Source organism: Barbus barbus, assembly GCF_936440315.1.
Source record: "Barbus barbus genome assembly, chromosome: 17".
NCBI lineage: Eukaryota > Metazoa > Chordata > Actinopteri > Cypriniformes > Cyprinidae > Barbus > Barbus barbus.
The window spans coordinates 28,612,306-28,631,845 of record NC_136745.1 but is presented as its reverse complement, the minus strand read 5'-3'; the positions used below and the strand labels follow the sequence as shown (position 1 = coordinate 28,631,845).

The 19,540-nt window shown below is 37.8% G+C and overlaps 1 protein-coding gene across 1 annotated transcript; it reads left to right on the top strand.

Moving 5' to 3' along the window:
- Nucleotides 1–450: 450 nt before the first annotated feature.
- Nucleotides 451–3,452, top strand: drd1a (dopamine receptor D1a). The gene is made up of 2 exons (XM_079438359.1): nucleotides 451–775; nucleotides 866–3,452. The coding sequence occupies exon 2, from the start codon at nucleotides 1,213–1,215 to the stop codon at nucleotides 2,290–2,292; it is 1,080 nt and encodes a 359-aa protein (XP_079294485.1). The 5' UTR covers nucleotides 451–775; nucleotides 866–1,212; the 3' UTR covers nucleotides 2,293–3,452.
- Nucleotides 3,453–19,540: the final 16,088 nt, after the last annotated feature.

Here is a 19,540-nt window from a genome sequence, read left to right as displayed (position 1 = left end):
CTAACTAGTGACACTGGATATTAAAAATAAGAGCGTAATGTAAAAGCATGAAGAAACGCATTTGGTTAGTATGGGACTCCCCATTAGGTGGCCTCGTTGACTTGATTTAGCCTGTAACACCTGACAATCCAAATATGAGAGTTTTAACCTTATTTCAGGTTAACATCAACAGTAAATCTGCAGCACTCGAGTGAGTGAATTAATGAATGCATGAATTATCAATTAATTCATGCAGTAGTCTACTGAAGAAAAAAAGTACAACAATGATAATCAAACGCAGTTATGCAATTCATAGCCTGAGCATAAAATAAAGATTTAATTAATATCATGGATCATGAATCGTTCAAGTTCAATCGTAACATGAGAGCGCATCGCGCACGTGCGCTGAGCTCCACTTCTCTCTCTGTTTTTTTTTTTTTTTTTTTCAGCACAGACTCTAAAACCGGACCTACTGTTAGAGTAATTTCTCAAGCCCCTTGGGCTGTGGCACGACGCATCTCGGTGTGAAGTGTGTTTGTCATGTCACTCGGCGTCGGGTCTCACCGATCTAGACGCGCATTCGTCGCGTTGAACGCATCCCGAAGGAATAACACCTTCATTTCGACAGAATAAAGGTGCGCGAGAGTCATTCACAGAGGACGCTCACGAAACAACTTTTCCTTCCTGTTTATTCAAACGAATCGCTTTTTGTTTATGGAGAAGACAGGTCAAATAACAAACAGTGCAACATTATTCGGATAAATGCAGAAATAAACGCTTCAGTATCATATAACAGGTGAGTTTAAATTTATGTGCTCGTTATTATAAATGATATATTATGCATTTATTCTCTTAATATTAGTTTGGTCTTTTTGTTGACACACAGAAATGCAAGAACAGGTTATTCCTCTTTGCAATCTGAAACGTGCCTCTTATGGCACAAGGACTCCTACATGATCTCTACTAGATATATAAGGGAACTCTGGATGGGTGAGTAAAAACTGTGCAGACTTTGTTTCGATGGATGCAGGATGCTACAACGATATTGTTATGTTTCTCTGAATGGCATGCCAGTATAACTGAGCCGAACCTGAAGGACTTTATTGGCACCGGAATGCAGGACAGTGTTTTGTGCAATGGAAATATGAACTTTGGTGTGACACGTCTGACGGACGTGCTCAAACACTTCATGTCTAGTACTCATGATGCAGTGAGAGATATTAGCTGGCAGTGATGGATTTGAACTTGACGGTCATTGACAGCGGCTTCGTGGAAAGCGACCGCTCCACGCGGGTTCTGACCGGTTGCTTTCTGTCCGTTCTAATCCTCTCCACTTTGCTCGGGAACACACTGGTTTGTGCAGCTGTCACAAAGTTTCGCCACCTGCGCTCTAAAGTCACCAACTTTTTTGTCATCTCGCTGGCCGTGTCAGATCTGCTGGTGGCCATTCTGGTCATGCCCTGGAAGGCTGTGACAGAGGTCACAGGCTTCTGGCCCTTCGGTGCGTTTTGTGACATTTGGGTGGCTTTCGATATCATGTGCTCCACGGCGTCTATCCTGAACCTGTGCGTTATTAGTGTGGACCGATACTGGGCCATTTCCAGCCCGTTTCGCTACGAGAGGAAGATGACTCCCAGAGTGGCCTTTGTGATGATCAGCGTGGCTTGGACCCTGTCCGTTCTCATCTCCTTCATCCCGGTGCAGCTCAAATGGCACAAGGCTCAGCCGATAAGCTTTCCAGAGGTCAATGCGTCTCGCAGGGCTCTGCTTACGGACAACTGCGACTCCAGCCTCAACCGAACGTACGCCATTTCATCCTCGCTCATCAGCTTCTACATTCCCGTCGCCATCATGATTGTAACATACACTCAGATTTACCGGATCGCCCAGAAGCAAATCCGACGGATCTCGGCTCTGGAAAGGGCCGCGGAAAGCGCTAAGATCCGCCATGACAGCATGGGCGGCAGCTCCTACGTGGATTCGGAGAGCTCCTTCAAACTGTCCTTCAAAAGAGAGACGAAAGTCTTAAAAACGCTGTCGGTTATAATGGGGGTTTTCGTGTGCTGCTGGTTGCCCTTTTTCATCTTGAACTGCATGGTGCCATTTTGTAAGCAAACATCGGCCGGTCTCCCCTGCATTAGTCCAACAACATTTGATGTTTTTGTCTGGTTCGGATGGGCCAATTCGTCTCTCAACCCCATCATATACGCCTTCAACGCAGACTTTCGCCGAGCCTTTGCCATCCTTTTGGGATGCCAGAGACTCTGTCCGGGAAGTAATAGCATGGAGACACCTAGCCTGAATAAGAACTGAAAAGCAATGTCACGCCAATCCTTTGCCAAGGAAGGCAAAAAAAGTATTGGCGATTAAGACTTTGGGAAGAGAGCCGGGAGAGCAGGGTAAGCGGCTGCAACGTCCCTTAATGCGAGGGTAATCTCTATAAAAAGCTATACTTCCCCAAAGAATGACACAAGGGTGGTCCCAGTGTCTTTTTGAATCCACAAGTGATTTGCAATGTGTGATCAGAGGAAATGTAGATGTTTCTTTGAATGTTTTTTTTTTTTTTTTTGGGGAGGTCAGAAGCTGTACAGTAATAATGTTAAAGTGCTGGGCAAAACTGCAATACAGTGGAACAAACGTTGTGTATTTACTGCAAATGAGTGGAGAATATGTTCATTATTCCATAGGAAATATCACTGAATAAATGACCATCTCAGTCATTTCCAATAAAATTCAGTGTAATCTGAATCTAATACATCGCTGCTTGATAAATATCTATCTCATCCTCTCCACTCTCATTACATTTCCTTTACGTCTTGCCTTATTCATGAGACTTAACATTTTTTTTCCAAAACAAGAGGGCAGATGGTCAATCATGAGATTGCCGTCCCATTATTGCCATAATGAACATGTATATTGTTCTGTGGTACTTGTTCTCTTCAAAGCCTCTGATTCATTATTAAACTGTGAAAGCTAAACACCACGGCTAGCAGAACAGATGGCTGTAAAATAAAAATGCAGATGTGGCAGAGCGCTCATTTACGGTCATCAAGTAATAGATACGTTATTGTTGAGATTGTAAATATGTTCTGAAAGCGTATGGGATCCTCGGTCCCGGTACAAAATAACACTAGATGTGATGCAATGTGTCACGTGATAACGTGGAAAATGAAACGTGGAGAACCTCAGAACATCTGCGGCGAACTGAATGTAATTAATTGTGATGAGTCTAATTATGTGGTCGGTTGTATGGTATTTTTGTGCAAAACACGTCATTTGGTGCTGTTACTTGTATTTCAAAGTACTGCATTTATTGTGGTGTTTAGAGAGAGACACTGATTCAGTGATGTAGCATTACAATGTTGAAGTAGAATTAAGTGATGTTTAACTTATTTGGCAACTGATGAGAAAGTACATATGTAAAGCAAACATCATGGTGTTAAAGTTCTTAAATTAAAATGTGTTTGTTTGTGAGCATTGTGTTTGTTGAGCTATGCAAAACCTGCTCTAGAAAAGACATCTCTGGATTAATAATTCCTCAGCACCTCAGCTCTTATTCTTCACTTGATGAAACTTGAATAGGAAACAATAACAGACGGCAAGAACCGTGGCTCTCAACCTCTGAAACTTTCATTTGTTACCGTCAAGCTGTCTTGACACTGTGCAAAGCTGGCATAAATAGAGATAATAAGCTCAGGCTCGGCTCAGAGGAACTGGGGAGTCAACTTGTTTTTGTTTGCCAGCCTCCGTGAATGTGTAAGAGTCAAGCTCTCACAGCAGGGCCCTCAAAACTGACATTCCCACTCTGCCTCAAATACAGCACTCTCATATCAGACACAATAGGAAGCATATTGGATGAGTTATTTAACAGTAGACGCTGTGCTTAAGATCCAGAAACAGCAGTACATGAGTCATCACTGTCATTTGTTGCTGTACGCTACGTTGTGTTTGGTCTATGTCAGCCGACAGGAATCAGTGGGGCCACTGTGTAATTAGTGTAATGAGGAGCATTAGTATTGTATAGTGTATGCATACTTCATGGACGGAGACCGTAGGTGTGTACATATATTCAATTTACCAGCCTCAGAAATAAAACCACACACTGGTGTGAAATTATTAACTTTTTTCTCTCTTATACAACTATTAAAAGTGGTGACCGGAACCCTCAAGGAACTGTTCTTTAATCTAACCCTTAAATTAAGGTGTAACGTATTGATTATGGAATTTTAATATCAATGAATTTATTAATAATAATTGTGACTTGAATAAACTCAGTTTAGATGCTACCACATGAAGCACATAATAATATTTTTGACTTCAAATCAGTTCATTGAGATGTTACCACATGAATCATTTTTACACAGGAAAAAAAATACTGCAGGTGGTCACATCTAATTATTTGATTTAAATCAAAATATAATAAACAAGTCTAATTCATTACTCAACATGCATCATTTCAAAGCAGCTTTACAGAAAATAGTTTTAGAATGTAGGTTTTAAGAGTTTAGTAGGCGAGAATGTAGTTGTTTAGACTTCAAATATGCAGATTATTAATAAAAATAGCACTTTGTTTTTTTTAAATGCTTCAAAGCTTTAGTATTTGTGAGCTCCAGGACGTCAGCAGCTGTTCAGTGCTCATGAACCCGCCGAGAGCACCTCACCTCTAGTTCTGAAATTTGCCGCTGTCTCTGATGTGTGGTTAAACATGAGATATAACTAATTTTGGGTAAATCTATCGGGCAGTGTTTGGTCTCATGAATCTATTATTTGTTCCAGAGCAAATCTTTTTAGTAATATTGAAAAACGGAGTGTGTGTTAGTCACGGTGATTTTAGTTACATTGTTTCGCCATTAGATGGCGACAACAGACTGTTTTTATGAGTGAGTCAGACTTTTATATTGAAAGAGTCTGAAACAAGGTTGTAAACTAGGAAGTTATTTTACTTACAACAACACCTTGTAAAATGCATTGAGCGGCGCTGTCATCGGAAACTGGGAAGGATAGTGCGACAAAGATATCGCTTTCCTCAACAGACAATCAAACTAATGTTTTATTGTGAATATGAGACTGAGCTGAAGAATGAATGCTGTATCAGATGCAGGTAATCGCACTCACTCACTCCATCTCTCTCTCATAATACTCTGCACTACATAATAAAGTGATCTTTCAATGAAGTAACTGAGTGTTCGCAATATTTTCAAATTAGTAACGGAGATTTGTACTCATCTGTTAACTTGAGATTTGAATCCGTGGCGGAAGGAAGTATTTCCACATACAAAAGGGTTTTTAAGACACTCTGTGGTTGTTTCTTGTTTATTTAAATACTTGTGCCATCGATCTGTTGTATAAATGTGATATTGCTCCTATATATATAGTATTTCTATGTTGTATTTTTGTTTTCTAGTTCAAAGAAATTAAGAGAAATATCGATCAGTTTTGTTAAAAGCAAGAGTAAAATTCTTTATAATTTAAAAAAAAAAAATATTTATAAAAATTAGATAGGATTTCGCCTCTCTAAAAAGTCTAATGCTCAGGCACTCATTACATTAATATTACTGAAGCAACCTGAATATATTAGATTGCACCGGACCAAACTAAATGTATCGGTTAGCTTAACATTGTTTGTAATGTTAAGAAGTGCTGCCATCTGGACACTTAGGCCACATTGAAAAATGTATGAATGTCACTGAAAGATAAGGTGTCTGGAAATAATGCAAGAATGTCTTTTCTCAGACTGACTCATTTTGACTGAAATCAACAGGCGTCAAGGTTGTTTTTTGAAGACGTGTGAAGTCATTTCTCCTCAAGTTCACACAGGTGTCCTAGCAGAGGTGTAGAGAATCATGTTAACTATAAACGCTTCACAGCCAAGAAGTGTCAGAATATGTTACTGAATTGATTTTGAACAGTACATCCATTGTTTCAAATGTAACTATTTGTATTTAAACTGTGCTTGTGCTTTATTTCTTTCTTTAAGAAGAATTCCACTTGCTTTTGTCATCTAATGCCACGACATTCATACATTTTTAAGTGTAACCCAAGTGTCCAAATACTTCTGTGGTCACTGTAGTAGCCTTCAGAATAATTGGTTACCGATGACCTCAGAGAGAGAGAGACAGAGAAACAGGAAGAGGCCCCTTAGAGAGAGACTTGCATAAGCAGTCTATTACCACAACTTTCCAACAATGTCAGTTTTGGGTGAAAAAAAGGGGAGAATCTTAACTGTGTTTCTCCATGTCATTGAGGAATGTCCCTTAACGGACATGTAAAGACAGGTGGATGAAATTGGAGAAATTTGCCACACGCTCCACATTCTCATCTGAATGATGGAAGTGCAATCAGTCCTTTAGATTAATTCTATCCCCTCTCATTTAAAATGTATAGGCTGAATCACAACTGCTACTGTATGTATTACCAGGACTAATGCATTCCTAATAGCTCGCATACAATTGCTGGGACAGATTAATAAGTAAAGGGTCGCAAGCGTGCATCATCAGATCCTCACACCCAATGACAGATCTGCACGTTTAATGTCAGAGCTACAGTGACTGCTGTACATGCTGATGTCTTAATGCTATAGCACACACGGGTGAGTGATGTTTTTGTTTTCGCACAGCCGTTTAACCTGTCACTCAACCTCCACCTTGTTAAATGAGGAGCGTTGGATACGTTAGTTGGAAGCAGCGGCCAGCATTATCCAAACTTATTACAAAATAAAGATGGGTGTGTGCGGCCTGTTGGGAGCAATAACACATTGTACCGCTAAGATAAATCTCAGCAGCCATCAGGCAAACTCTGCATTAATCCACCCTAATCCTTGCAGTCCATTCACATGTCAGGCCCAAATGGTGCACCCACTTTGCCAAAGAAGCCCCTGGCTGGGATTTAAGAGTGAGTGAGTAAATTCCTCTCCAAAAATGAAAACATGCTCAAGTTGTGTTAGAGAGATTATGCAAAATCAATTGACAGAAGACAAGAGCTGTATAAACTGTTGAAACAATGGTTGAAAATTGAAAAAGTGCCAGTGAGTACAGATGAAACTTCACTATTACAGTGCTTGGTAGTAGCACTTTATTTCTTTTTCGTAAAGTAAATGATGGTTTTGTTGACAATATATAGTGTTCAACAAGGCTAAAGTAACACCTTAGGAAAATTTAGCTACAGTAGTAACAATAAATGTGATATTTTACATTACATGATTAATACGTACCATATGTTTCATTATATACATGGGGATTATCTCTTAAAGTGAAGACCTTAAGAAACGGCTAAAGACGGATCTCCTTCGTTTACTTTCTATTCTATATCTACTTGTTTTCTTTTTATTTATTATAAAAAAATAATAACTTGACCATCTAACACTCTCTTGTTTGAAAATATATATTTTTTAATCTTTGCATAAATCTATAATATTTTTAAAAACATTAAAAATCAACCTAAATTGTTTAAAAGGATTTGCTTTAAGGTTTTTTGCTTCATTTTTTTTTTACCTGAATAGTAAAAATCCAATGTTTAGAAAAGTGCTGCAGTGAGTTTTTGTGCCATCTTGTGGTTTAGAAAAAAACAAAACAATAAATAAATAAATGCATCTTTTACCATGCTTTTCCTTTAAAGCAATAGTTCACTCAAAAAATAGAAGAAAATTGCTGAAAATATCCTTAACCTCAGGCCATCCAAGATTCTTCATTGCAATATTATGAACAGAGATCCTCATATTTTAACCGTAACCAGCGGTTTAAGTTAAAACCATACTGACGAATTTGTTACAAACACAGTTTTTAACTTCACATGATGTTAACTGATGGACTGGAGTGGTGTGGATTATTGTGATGTTTATATCAGCTGTTTGGACTCTCATTCTGACGGCTCCCATTCACTGCAGAGCATCCATTGATGAGCAAGTGATGGAATTTCTCCAAATCTGATGAAGAAACAAACTCATCTTGGATGGCCTGGGGGTGAGTGCATTTTCAGCGAATTTCATTTTTAGGTGAACTTTTGCTTTAACCTTGTTGTCTGCTGTGATTTTGAGAGTTAAACCAAAAAGCTTAAGTTGTATTTTTATTATCCCTTGTTGAACTGTGACCTACTTGATACGGTTTGTGCCCAGCAACATGTTAAGTGTGAGAAATGCAGAATGAAGCCAGGCATAATGAACGTAATTTGGATTAGAGGTTGATGGTGTGGCCTTTCCAAAATAGGATTGCCTATTGAAGGACGGAGTCGGGGGAAGCTGTGTCATGTTTGAATGGATGCAATGCTTATGCACTGCCCTTTAGGCCTGTTTTTGAAGTGTGGCCTGTCCAATCTGACTAATCTCATCACATCACTGACATTCGCGGACAGATGCCCTCTATCAACAAAACAAGACTCCCGCCTCGCGCTGAGCGGATGAGAGACTTAGAGATGAAGGACTTAGGTAGATAAAAGTGAGCGAGAAAATTAGCTTTCTTTGTATTCCCCTCAGAAAAACACAAACTGGCAACATACAGGCGGAACTGAAGTGCAGCACCTCAGCGGTGAACGGTGCTAATTCCCAGATCGTGAAAGACGACGTTTCCTCTGGAGCGGTTTGGATGTCGTTCAAAAGCGCAGGGCACAATTAAGCATGACTGAAATTTCCACTCGCTGCCAACAATTAGACCTCCAACAAGGGCATCCAGCTCTCAAATGATGCTGCGGCGCGTCCGACTCACCTTAGGGAGCACCTGAAATCCACAGCTGCATGAGTCAGGCACAACAAAACGCTGATGCAAGTAACAAAGCGACACAACAGAGCTGAAAAATATGCAAGTTCAAGAAAGATATCACATGCTTACAGAGTTAAACAATCCCCCCTGCTTATGGCATTCTAAGTGCATTGAGCCGTTCCTCTTCCATCCATAAGAATAAAGCTAAGATTTGAGTCTGGCCTCGCCGAAGAAGCACTAAACAGCTTTAAATAATATCGCACTGGTGCCCACGTTGAAGTAGAAACTCTAGATTCACAAAGGAAATAACAAATAGCAGGCTAAATATGGCCCTGTTGGAAAAATGCTCGTGTCAAACGGGTTCCTGGGAGCCGAACGACCCCCTCTGAAAAGGAAGAGTCAAATAAATTCAGCCGCAGCTGTGTAGGGTTTTACATCCTAAATATTTCATATACAGTGTAATCCAGAAAATGACTCCATGAACAACAAGGGCTTTTAGTCTTCCTCAGTTTTCCCCGTTTAGATACACAAGTCTAAAAATGTGAAGGTTGCACTTTATTTTAGGGTGTCCTTGATACAGTGTAATTATACAGTTAATTACTGAGTAATATTAATTAACAGCATGTACTTACTTTAGCGTTAGGACTAGGGTTTGGTTTCATGTTATTTACTTAATCATGAATAATTTACTGTTATTAGTATAGTAAGTACGTGTAACAAGGACACTGTAAAATTGAGGCAGCGGCTATTTACACCAAGTGAAAATAGCAGTACTTTTAACCATATGCTATATATTTACACTAAGTGCAAAAGTGCAAAAAAAAAAAAAAAAAAATTATTTTCAACTTTTTGATTATTTCCTTAATTTTTTTTGAAAATAAATGCCTTTCTGATGCGATATGAGATTTGAAAAGGGATTTTAAAAAAAAGCTCGGCAAAAGGGGGGTTCGAACGCATCAAAAATCATGCGCTTACCATCTAAGCCACTGAAACTGATGTTAAACGAGTGTCCTTTTTCATTGTTGACTATCCCAATCACACGTTGGTGGGCAGAGTTATAGCCTTTGCCAACAAGGTGGTCTATTTGACCATCAGTGTAAATAGACACTCTGTAAAATTAAATGGTATCACCTTTAATTATGAATGTCTTTTATTAACACCAGTTATTTTAGTATTATTTGTATTGCATTTTTTATTTTTTACTTCACTTTGATATTTTGTGTTTTCATTTTAAATCTTAGATGACTTTTTTTGTACTCTTTTGTCATTATTTTTTAAAGCCTATTGTTTTTTGATTGTTTGTTTTTTTAAAGAACTATTGAGGTTCATTTTTATTTCAGTTTTAGATTTTAATTTGGTTTTTAATTTAGTGCTTCGAATTAAACTTATTTCGGTTAGTGTCCATGACAACATTTCTCATTTTCATTTAGCTTTTCATCTAATATTTATTCTTTATATCAGCTTTGTTTCAGTTAACAAAGATGTTTTCAGTAGTTTTAGCTAATGATAATAACCCTGAATAATGCACTGGAAAGTGTCAATGCTTACTGGCATACTGAAAATTAGAGATGAAACTTAATGATAAATAAAATATGAAACGGTAGTACTAACCGCTAGGACTTTTATCGTGGTTTATCGTCAAACCGGTAATGGTTTCATCCCTAAAATCCTAATAAAATGTTGATTGATTTGAACTTTTTAAATTTATACAGATGTAAATTTAAACTGCAAAAATCTTGCAAAAGCAACTTTATTCCTAAATCATATAATGTGCTGTTTTCTGCTATTATGCAACCTCGTGTTAAAAGCCATAGGGTCTCTGAACGTGTAACACAGATTAAGTGATCTGCTTTAAAATCTAGCATCTTCAACTTTTTAGTTTTTGTTCGACAAGCTTAGAAGCCTTTCCTTTTTGATAAAAGCAAGAATATAGGACGTATCTTCTACAGTCCGGCTGAGAAATTGATGACTCACTCAAAACAAGAGCAACAGCTTCCAGAAGAGAAAAAAATAAATATGAAACTGAAAACAGCTGCATGAACCTCCCTCGGTTCAGACAAGAGCAAAGCACACATCTATGCGATTTGTTCTTGCAGTATGTAAATGATCGAGATGCAGAGGCAGAAACGGTCACACCATTCTCTCTGTATTCATTAGTTTGATGAATCCGGTTTATCCCATCAGTCAAAGAGAATCAGTATGCATTGACCGTCACTTCTCCAATCCTAATACACACTGAAGCAGATGCTGCGGCGTACAAAATCTCCTCCAGCATTCCCACCGTCATCATATTCAAACACTCCCTCACAGAGAGGTCAAAACTCACTGTACTTGTGATCTGACCTTAAAACACACAGCCTTTGGGAACACAGCATGTATACATTGAATCGCACCCTAAAAATAGTGTTTAGTTGAACCACGGCAACAATCTGTGTCATTTATACAGATCACATGTTCTCAGTGCTGAGGTGTATACTAAACTAAATTCACCGGTCGTGGTTGAAGTTATTTAAAGCTGCTGTATTTATAGCTCGCTGGCTTTTTTTTTCTTTTAGCACTTTTGCATTGCCAGTGAAATATTTATAATGGGCCCAACCTCTAAGCTAAGACCTCTCAACCTTGCACATGGGGGAAAAAAACTCCACTTCCAGCCAGGGATCAAAGTCACTGAAGTGCAAGCTCTCGTTCAGCCAAACAATGTTCACACCATTGGCATCAGAGGACCGTAACTGGGTTGTTCTACATCCTGTGATGGAGAGTCGTAGGGACGGCGATATAACATTCTCAGACAGTAATAGCCACGGGGGAGAGCTGTGATCCACAAAGAGTTGGATGGGAGGATGTTCCTCTCTCTGTGTGATTGTCTTCAAATCTGACACACTTCAGCCTAAGGCAACGGTTCTTAACTGGTTTTGCTTCAGGACCTCGGTTATATATTGGACATTGAGTGATGATGACCCAACACGGTAACGTTTGACAATAAAATGAAGTGTACAAAAACATTTTACATTTAATAGTTGGCTGGGAACACTTTAGAATACTGTTCCATTATATACACACGAACACACAAGTATTAGCACTCTACGTCTACATTTACATTTAGTCATTTAGCAGACGCGTTTATCCAAAGCAACTTACAAATGAGGAAATAGAAGCAATCAAAACCAACAAAACATGCAAGTGCTATTATAAGTCTTGATTAGCCTAACACAGTACATGTAGAAAGTTTTATCTTTATTATTATTATTTTTTTATATAAGAAACAAGTAGATAGAATAGAAAAAATAAAGCTAGTTTTATAAGAAAAAATAGCAGTTAGAGAATAAATATGCAATTGATAGAGGGTTAAATGTTGTTGTTGTTTTTTAATAAAAAGAAGACAGATCAAATAAAGTTAGAATAGAGAGCGCTAGAGTTTGAGGGTCTAGTAAAGATGGAAGAGATGAGTTTTTAGCCGTTTCTTGAAGATGGGTAAGGACTCAGCTGCTGGGATTGAGTTGGGCAGGTCATTCCACCAGATGGGAACAGTTCATGAAAAAGTCTGTGAAAGTGATTGGGTTTTACTCTAGTAACTATTAGTATCTAACAAGAAACTCAAGAATCAGTAAGTATTAGTGCTTAGTTGAATGTGGTAGTTCACTATTAGCTAATCATTAACTACTATTGTTTCATACCTCCCCAAGAATGAATGAATGATGCATTTATATAGCGCATTTATTGTGTATTGCCGTACACCCTAAGCGCTTTACAATCATGTTGGGGGTCTCTCCTCAACTACCACCAGTGTGCAGCATCCACTTGGATGATGCGACGGCAGCCACAGCACAACGGCGCCAGTGCGCTCACCACACACCAGCTACAGGTGGAGTGGAGAGAGAGTCAATCAAGTGGATGGGGATTATTAGGAGGACATGATTGATAAGGGCCAGTAGAGGGAATTTGGCCAGGACACCGGGGTTACACCCCTACTCTTTACAAGAAGTGCCATGGGACTACTGTAGACAAGAACTACTGTATAGGTTCATAATATTAATAATGCATTATGTATAATTAACTCTGAATGTCATGGTAACCCACTAGTAATGACTCTATCAAGTATTACCAATATTCCAAAGTGAATAACATGATAATTCTCTAGTAATGACTGAAATCACTGTAAGCTTTTGAGAGTGTTGTAAAGTATTGGATAGTAATTATTCAGGTGTTACTACAGCCTTCTAAAGGAATTACTCATTTTTTGGATCGGTATTCTAAAGTGAAGATTGTGATTGTAATCCTATTTATTATCATTTGTAATCAGTAACTACATTTTGTAAGTAATCTACCCAGCATTGGTCATTTCTGGTCTCTTTTCATTATACACATTATGGCCAGGTGAACCTGTATTTAATGTTTTTTTTCTTTTCTTTGTATTTATAATTTTGTTTATGGTATTTGAGGATGTCACATATATCACGCTTGTTGGCTTCTGCCTAATTTGGCCAGTTACTGAATGTGTCAAAATACAGATTTTGACTGGACACACTGCCTTTGATATTTTCTCTCTTAAAGGTGCAGTAAGTGATTTCTGATGAAAGTGGAGCGGTCCAAGCAAAACACACTTCTAGCCAATCAACAGTAAGGGGCGTGTCCACTCGTGATGGGGGCGGTGCCTGTGTTGCATTGCAGGTTTGTGAATCTGGGACAGAGTTCAGCAAAATACATAAAATGTTCAGTAATATTAATGATTTAACAGCATTGACACTATTGGATAAGAACAATACAAACTAAACTGAGCTTAATAATGACAGAATTGTATTTGTGGTTTCATAATTGATCAATTTTGCAACGTCAACGCTGATTTGAATTAACATTAAATTGACTTGAGCTAAATGACGATTCTGTAGAGCTGCTTATAGCTGAATTTCATAATTGATGAACTTTAGATATTGAACTGAAATTAACCGACAGTGAACTGCCTTGAGCTAAATTATGACACTATAACCTTGTCACATTTAGCTAAGACGAGGAGCAAGGAACGCAGGAGAATCACAAGAAGGGATAATACAGGCAGGACACACACGTGTATGAAGATGTATGACACCTGACAAGGGAACATGGGGCAGACAACACTTCAAATACAGACCTAAACGAGGGGTAATTAGACGAGACACACCTGAATCAAATGAACAATCACACAAACAGGAAAACTAGGTCAAGGAAAGCACATGGGGAGAACAAAAAACACAAAGACAGTCCATAATCCTGACAAACCTATACAATAGAATTTGAAAGAAGTTTTCATCACTGATTCTGATATTTTCCTGTTTATTAAAGCTGCTTTGAAGCAATCTGTATTGTATAAAGCACTATAAATAAAGGTGACTTGACTATTAAAAAGCTCCACTACTGTTTAAAACATTTCTGAAAGAAGTCTATTATGCTCACCAGGAGATTTATTTGATCAAAAATAATGTGAAATATTACAATTTAAAATAGCTGCTTTCCATTTGAATATATTGCAAAAATTGCGAAATGTAATTTTTTTCTTGTTGCAAAGCTGAATTTTCTGCATCATTACTCCAGTCTTTAGTGTCACGTGATGATTTGCTGCTCAAGAAACATTTATGATTATCATCGGTTGAAACAGTTATGCACCTTCATATTTTTTGCCAAAACCAAAAGAACAGCATTTATGTGCAATAGAAATCTTTTGATAAATTTAATGCATCCTTGCTGAAAAAAAGTTTTAATTTCATTTTTAAAAAGTTATCAGCTCCAAATGTTTGAAAAGCAGTTTGATTTTTCTGCTGTTTAAATATTAGTACATACGCTTGCACCAATTGCATTTTGCTTAGTGCATATAGAAACAGTTGCTTCACACAAATCATAAACAGAAGTAATATGCTATTTGTACTGCAGGTAAACTATCTGAGCAATGCTGGGAAGAGTTGAAAACAGTCTTCGCCTGTGTAGTGTAAACAGACACTGCCCTTACTATTCGCAATAGTATTATTTTCCCCTGCGGCCTGCAATCCTATCAGAACACACCTACGACCCATTTTTGATTCCCAAACAACCGACTAAGAATAACTGGCCTAAAGGATATTAAAGTGAACATTTTGTGTTAGTAGTGTTTAATGATTGTCATAATGAGCTCAAAATGCAAATAAAGCCAAGCATCGGCGGCACCATAACTAGAGAGAGAGATCCTCCTGGAGGGTTGCTTTCAGACAGCCTCATTCCGCAGCCGTTAAGAGGCCGAATAAAGAGATTGTTTCGTAAAACACACCTGCTCAAGGGCTTTGAAGCAAGATAAAGGGATTTCCCATAATGACAACATATGAAATAAAAAGTGTTTCATTTCAGCCTCTGGTGTACTGGAGTCACCGTGTGCTCAGATATGACTCTTTTTGTGCTCTTCTGTAGCTGAAAGATGGATTTCCATTGTGCAGATCTATCTTCCTCCACCTAAATGTGACATTTAATCTCATTGGGACAAACGGAACTGGGTTTTTATCACACTGATGTAAACAGAGTAGAAAAAAAAATATATATATATAAATCACATGAATCAGATAGCGCATGCATTTAGGCAGACTTTTAATCATTGAATCATTCTACCTGATTCTATCAGCCAGCCTCTTGTTTTGAGTAAGCATGTTCCTCTGAAGCCTAGTGAAGAGGAAAACACAAAGTCTGAAGTTCGTTTCTCTCAGACTGGTTTTGCTGCATGCTCCTGTGAGCAGAGAGATGACTGAGCCGCTGGTTATGTTGGCAGGTGTGTGGATCTCAGCACAGCAGCATCGGCTGGCATCTTTTCCTCCCCATCAGAGCCATTGTGCTCTTTGTCAATCACTTGTGCGCTGCTTTGAGCAATTACCACAGTTTATTCCACCCTGGACCCACTTCTCATATTTTGTGTAAACAATGTGACCTCAATAGAACTGAACACAGCATTAACCTAAATTACGTTAAGACACGACAAAGGTAACAACAACAGAACTGAAGGCTTATAAAGAAGCCAAACTAATGAGCAAACGAGATGATTAACACAAAACAGGTGAAAGGACTAAACAATGATTAACTAATGACTGGAAACAAGAACAGGAAATACCAAATAAGGGCAAAACAGAACTAAAAGGAAACCGACACGACATATATATACACACACACACACACACACACAGACAGACAGACAGACAGACAGACAGACACATCTCAAAATTTGAATATCGTGAAAAATTTTTTTTTTTGTAACTTATATCAAGAAGTGAAACTTTCCTATATATTTTAGATTCATTACATGTAAAGTAAGACATTTCAAAAGTTTTTTTGTTTTAATTTTGCTGATTAGAGCTTACAGCTCATGAAAGTCAAAATCCAGTATCTCAAAATATTAGAATATTTCCTAAGATCAATCAAAAAAAAAGATTTGCTGTAACTACTCGCTGGTCATTAAACAGTCCACGCTTCCAAGATACTGATGTTTTATTTTCCTGATATGGAACACCGTGAAAACGACATGCAAACAAACACAAAGAAATAGTTTTACACACAACAATTCGAAGGACATCAACGCAAATGAAGAAATATACAACCATGAACTCTTTTACCGTGTTGGCCTGATAACCAGCAGTAGAATGGTAAGGAGCTCTAACATGTGTCTCTGAATTCACATCTCGCCATTCGGTTTGTGCCAATACTTCCAGCTTAAATTAATCAGGAAGGGTCACGTGGCATTCATTTTAGTCAAACTGAAAATACAACAAAATAAAGTACAATACCAACAAAATTAGGAAATTAACACGCACACAAAAATACACACTTAAATCGTGAAATCATAAAGATACAAACAATATAAACATTAATCCTTAAAATCACAATAGGTCCGTCATAACTCTGACCTATCAGCATCAGCTACAGTTGCAAAGCAGAAAAGTTCAAGTTCTTTAAAGTATGTTTATTTATGCACTCAATACTTTGTCGGGGCTCCTTTAGCACAAACTCCAGCATCAGTGAGGAATGGCATGGAAGCGATCAGCCTACTGAGCCTTCAGCTCGTCTGGATTGTTGGATCGACTGCTTCTCATCTTTCTCTTGAAACTGTCCCATAGATTCAACATGGGGTTCAGGTCAGGCATGTTGGCTGGCCAATCAAGCACAGTAATATCATGGTCAGCAAACCACTTGGAAGTAGTTTTGGCAGTGTGAGCAGGTGCTAAAGTCCTGCTGGAAAAAAATCTGCATCTCCATAAAGCTTTTCAGCAGATTGAAGCATAAAGTGCTCTAAAATCTCCTGATAGACGGCTGCATTGACTCTGGACTTGATAAAACACAATGGACCAACACCAGCAGACGTCACGACAGCCCAAATCATCCCTGACTTCAGAAACTTCCCACTGGACTTCAAGCAGCTTGAGTTCTTCTGTGCCTCTCCACTCTTCCTCCAGACTCCTTTCAAGCTTGCAGTCATCCCTGTTGCTTGTGCACCTTTTCCTACCCAAATTCTTCCTTCCAGTCAACTTAGCATTTAATATGCTTTGATACAGCACTCTGTAAACAGCCACAGCTTTCAGTAATGACCCTCTGTGACTTACCCTCTTTGTGGAGGACGTCAATGTTCATCTTCTGGATCATTGCCAAGTCAGCAGTCTTCTCCATTATTGTGGTTTCAAAGAACAAGAGATATTTATACTGTAGGGATGGTCATTTATTGAAACTCAAATGTAAATATTCTAATATTTTGAGATACTGATTTTTGACTTTCATGAGCTGTAAGCTCTAATCATCAAAATTAAAACAAAAACAAACTTTTTAAATATCTTACTTTACATGTTATGAATGTTAAAATATATATGAAAGTTTAAGTTTTCTATGTTTCTCATGGGAATTGTGAACAGACTGCCTTGTCTTTATTTTCTAAAAGAAATTGCTACACCTAGTGGGCAAATATGGTTAAAACACCAACATTTTGCACTGCTGCATATAAAACATTTGGACTGTATAAATGAAATAAATCTGTATAGCAGCATATAGGAAGTCGATAAGGTTTTGAAGCCACTGTTTATTTATTTTTTTAATGTGGGACTTTTAACCAAAGAACCAAACTTGTGCTATATCTGTATTTAATTACAGATAATTTACTTCTGTCATTAGCAGAGATGTTGTTTGTAGTTCCAACTCTTTTAAAAGCATTTGGGAAATGAATTTCTGCAGATGTAAATATATTGTTAAACACAATTTCTGCCATGTAGTTACTTTGTGTTATTTATCATAATAAATAAAAGCATTTTAATTATATTTTAGCTTCAAGATAACAGATCCAACCTTGAGAAAGTAAAAACATTGCACAACTATGTCTGTGTGTGACATAAAATATACCCGGGGTCACGATCAGATGTTAGTGGTAATATATCTTTCCAGTCATATTTCTTGTTTTCTAGCATTATTTCGGTTGTGAAACATAAAAATCACTTTGTTTCACTTAAATGCATTGTGCATTTTTACGTTTAAGTCAAGTGCTACAAACAATAAACACAAAAAATAAATATATAAAAAGTGTAGCACTTTACAATAAGGTTTTATTAGTTAACAATAAACATGAACTATAACGATGAAAAATACTTCTAAAGCATTTATTAATATTTATGTTAACATTAACCAATTATTACAATCAAAAGTTGCATCTGTTAATATTATTTAATAGACCTGAGCTAACATGAACTAACAGTAAACAGTAGTTTTATTAATTGATTAATTAAATATATTGCTGACTGAAAGTTAATGCATTTACCAACTTTATCTAACAAAACCATATTGTAAAAAGTTACCAAGTAAAAGTAATGCTCAGTTATAGGGTCAGTTGGAGGCTATTATGTAGGAAATGGTTTTATTTTCTCACAGGCGCGATGTTTAATAGTCTATTGCATGAATAATAATAAAAATAAAAAAACACCTATGTCGACCTCCCTGGTCGTAGTCACTCAGGATCAAAGCTTTCCACTCAGTGGCCTGAACAGTCAGAGAAACTTGGCATGAAGATCTTACAAACTTCAACCAAGAAGGAGTGAAACTGGCCAACAGTCAAGAGAGATCTGTTATCAAAAAAAGTCAGAAAGATCTGTTATCAAACTAATGTTGCAGCTTCTTTTAAAAACAAAGAACCAGAAATGGACTGTGAAATGACTGCTAATTGCAACTTGGTCATTCAGTAACGAGAAACACTTAGTAAGTGCCAGACAACGCCACAGTTAAGTGAGCAAAAGAAGGAGAAGCCAGTCATATTATGCTTTTTGCTCTTTATCACTGAGCTCTTACGCATACACCATTTCAGTTAAACTTGGAGGGTAAGGGCAATTAGTAAAGGGTCTGGTTGATGTAGAGCTCGGCATTCACGATCAGTTAAGGCTCAAAGTCAAATTACAATACAAAGGTTTCAAAAGTGTAGACCAGACAGAGAAGACCTATCAAGGGACATGCTAAGACACGGTTGGTGTCTATGGAAAATAAGCAGTTGTGTTCAATTCACTCCAGCTCAGGGACTGTGACTGAAGGGGTCTATTATATCAGGCTATTTTTACTGTCTAGATACCCCACGTACATGTAATTAAACCAGCAGAAGATTACAGATTATTTCATGGAAAGTCAGCTGTACAACAAAGCCAATTAATCTGTCATAAATTACATGCAACGCTGAATTCCTTAGGCTCATTTTAGAAAAGCATCAGGTCGACACATTCCTCCGTTGCAGATTTACAAACTGAAATACTTACGCGGCTGACCCGGTGTTTCAGTGCGTCATGTAATGACACCGTTTAATTAACTTTCCTGGGACCACCAGCATGAAAAGAGCTGCACAGGTCAGCTGACATTTCCACTGATTACGAGCA

Excerpts from the sequence above, each read along its gene's own strand:
- drd1a (XM_079438359.1), top strand. The coding sequence starts at position 1,213 with ATGGATTTGAACTTGACGGTCATTGACAGCGGCTTCGTGGAAAGCGAC.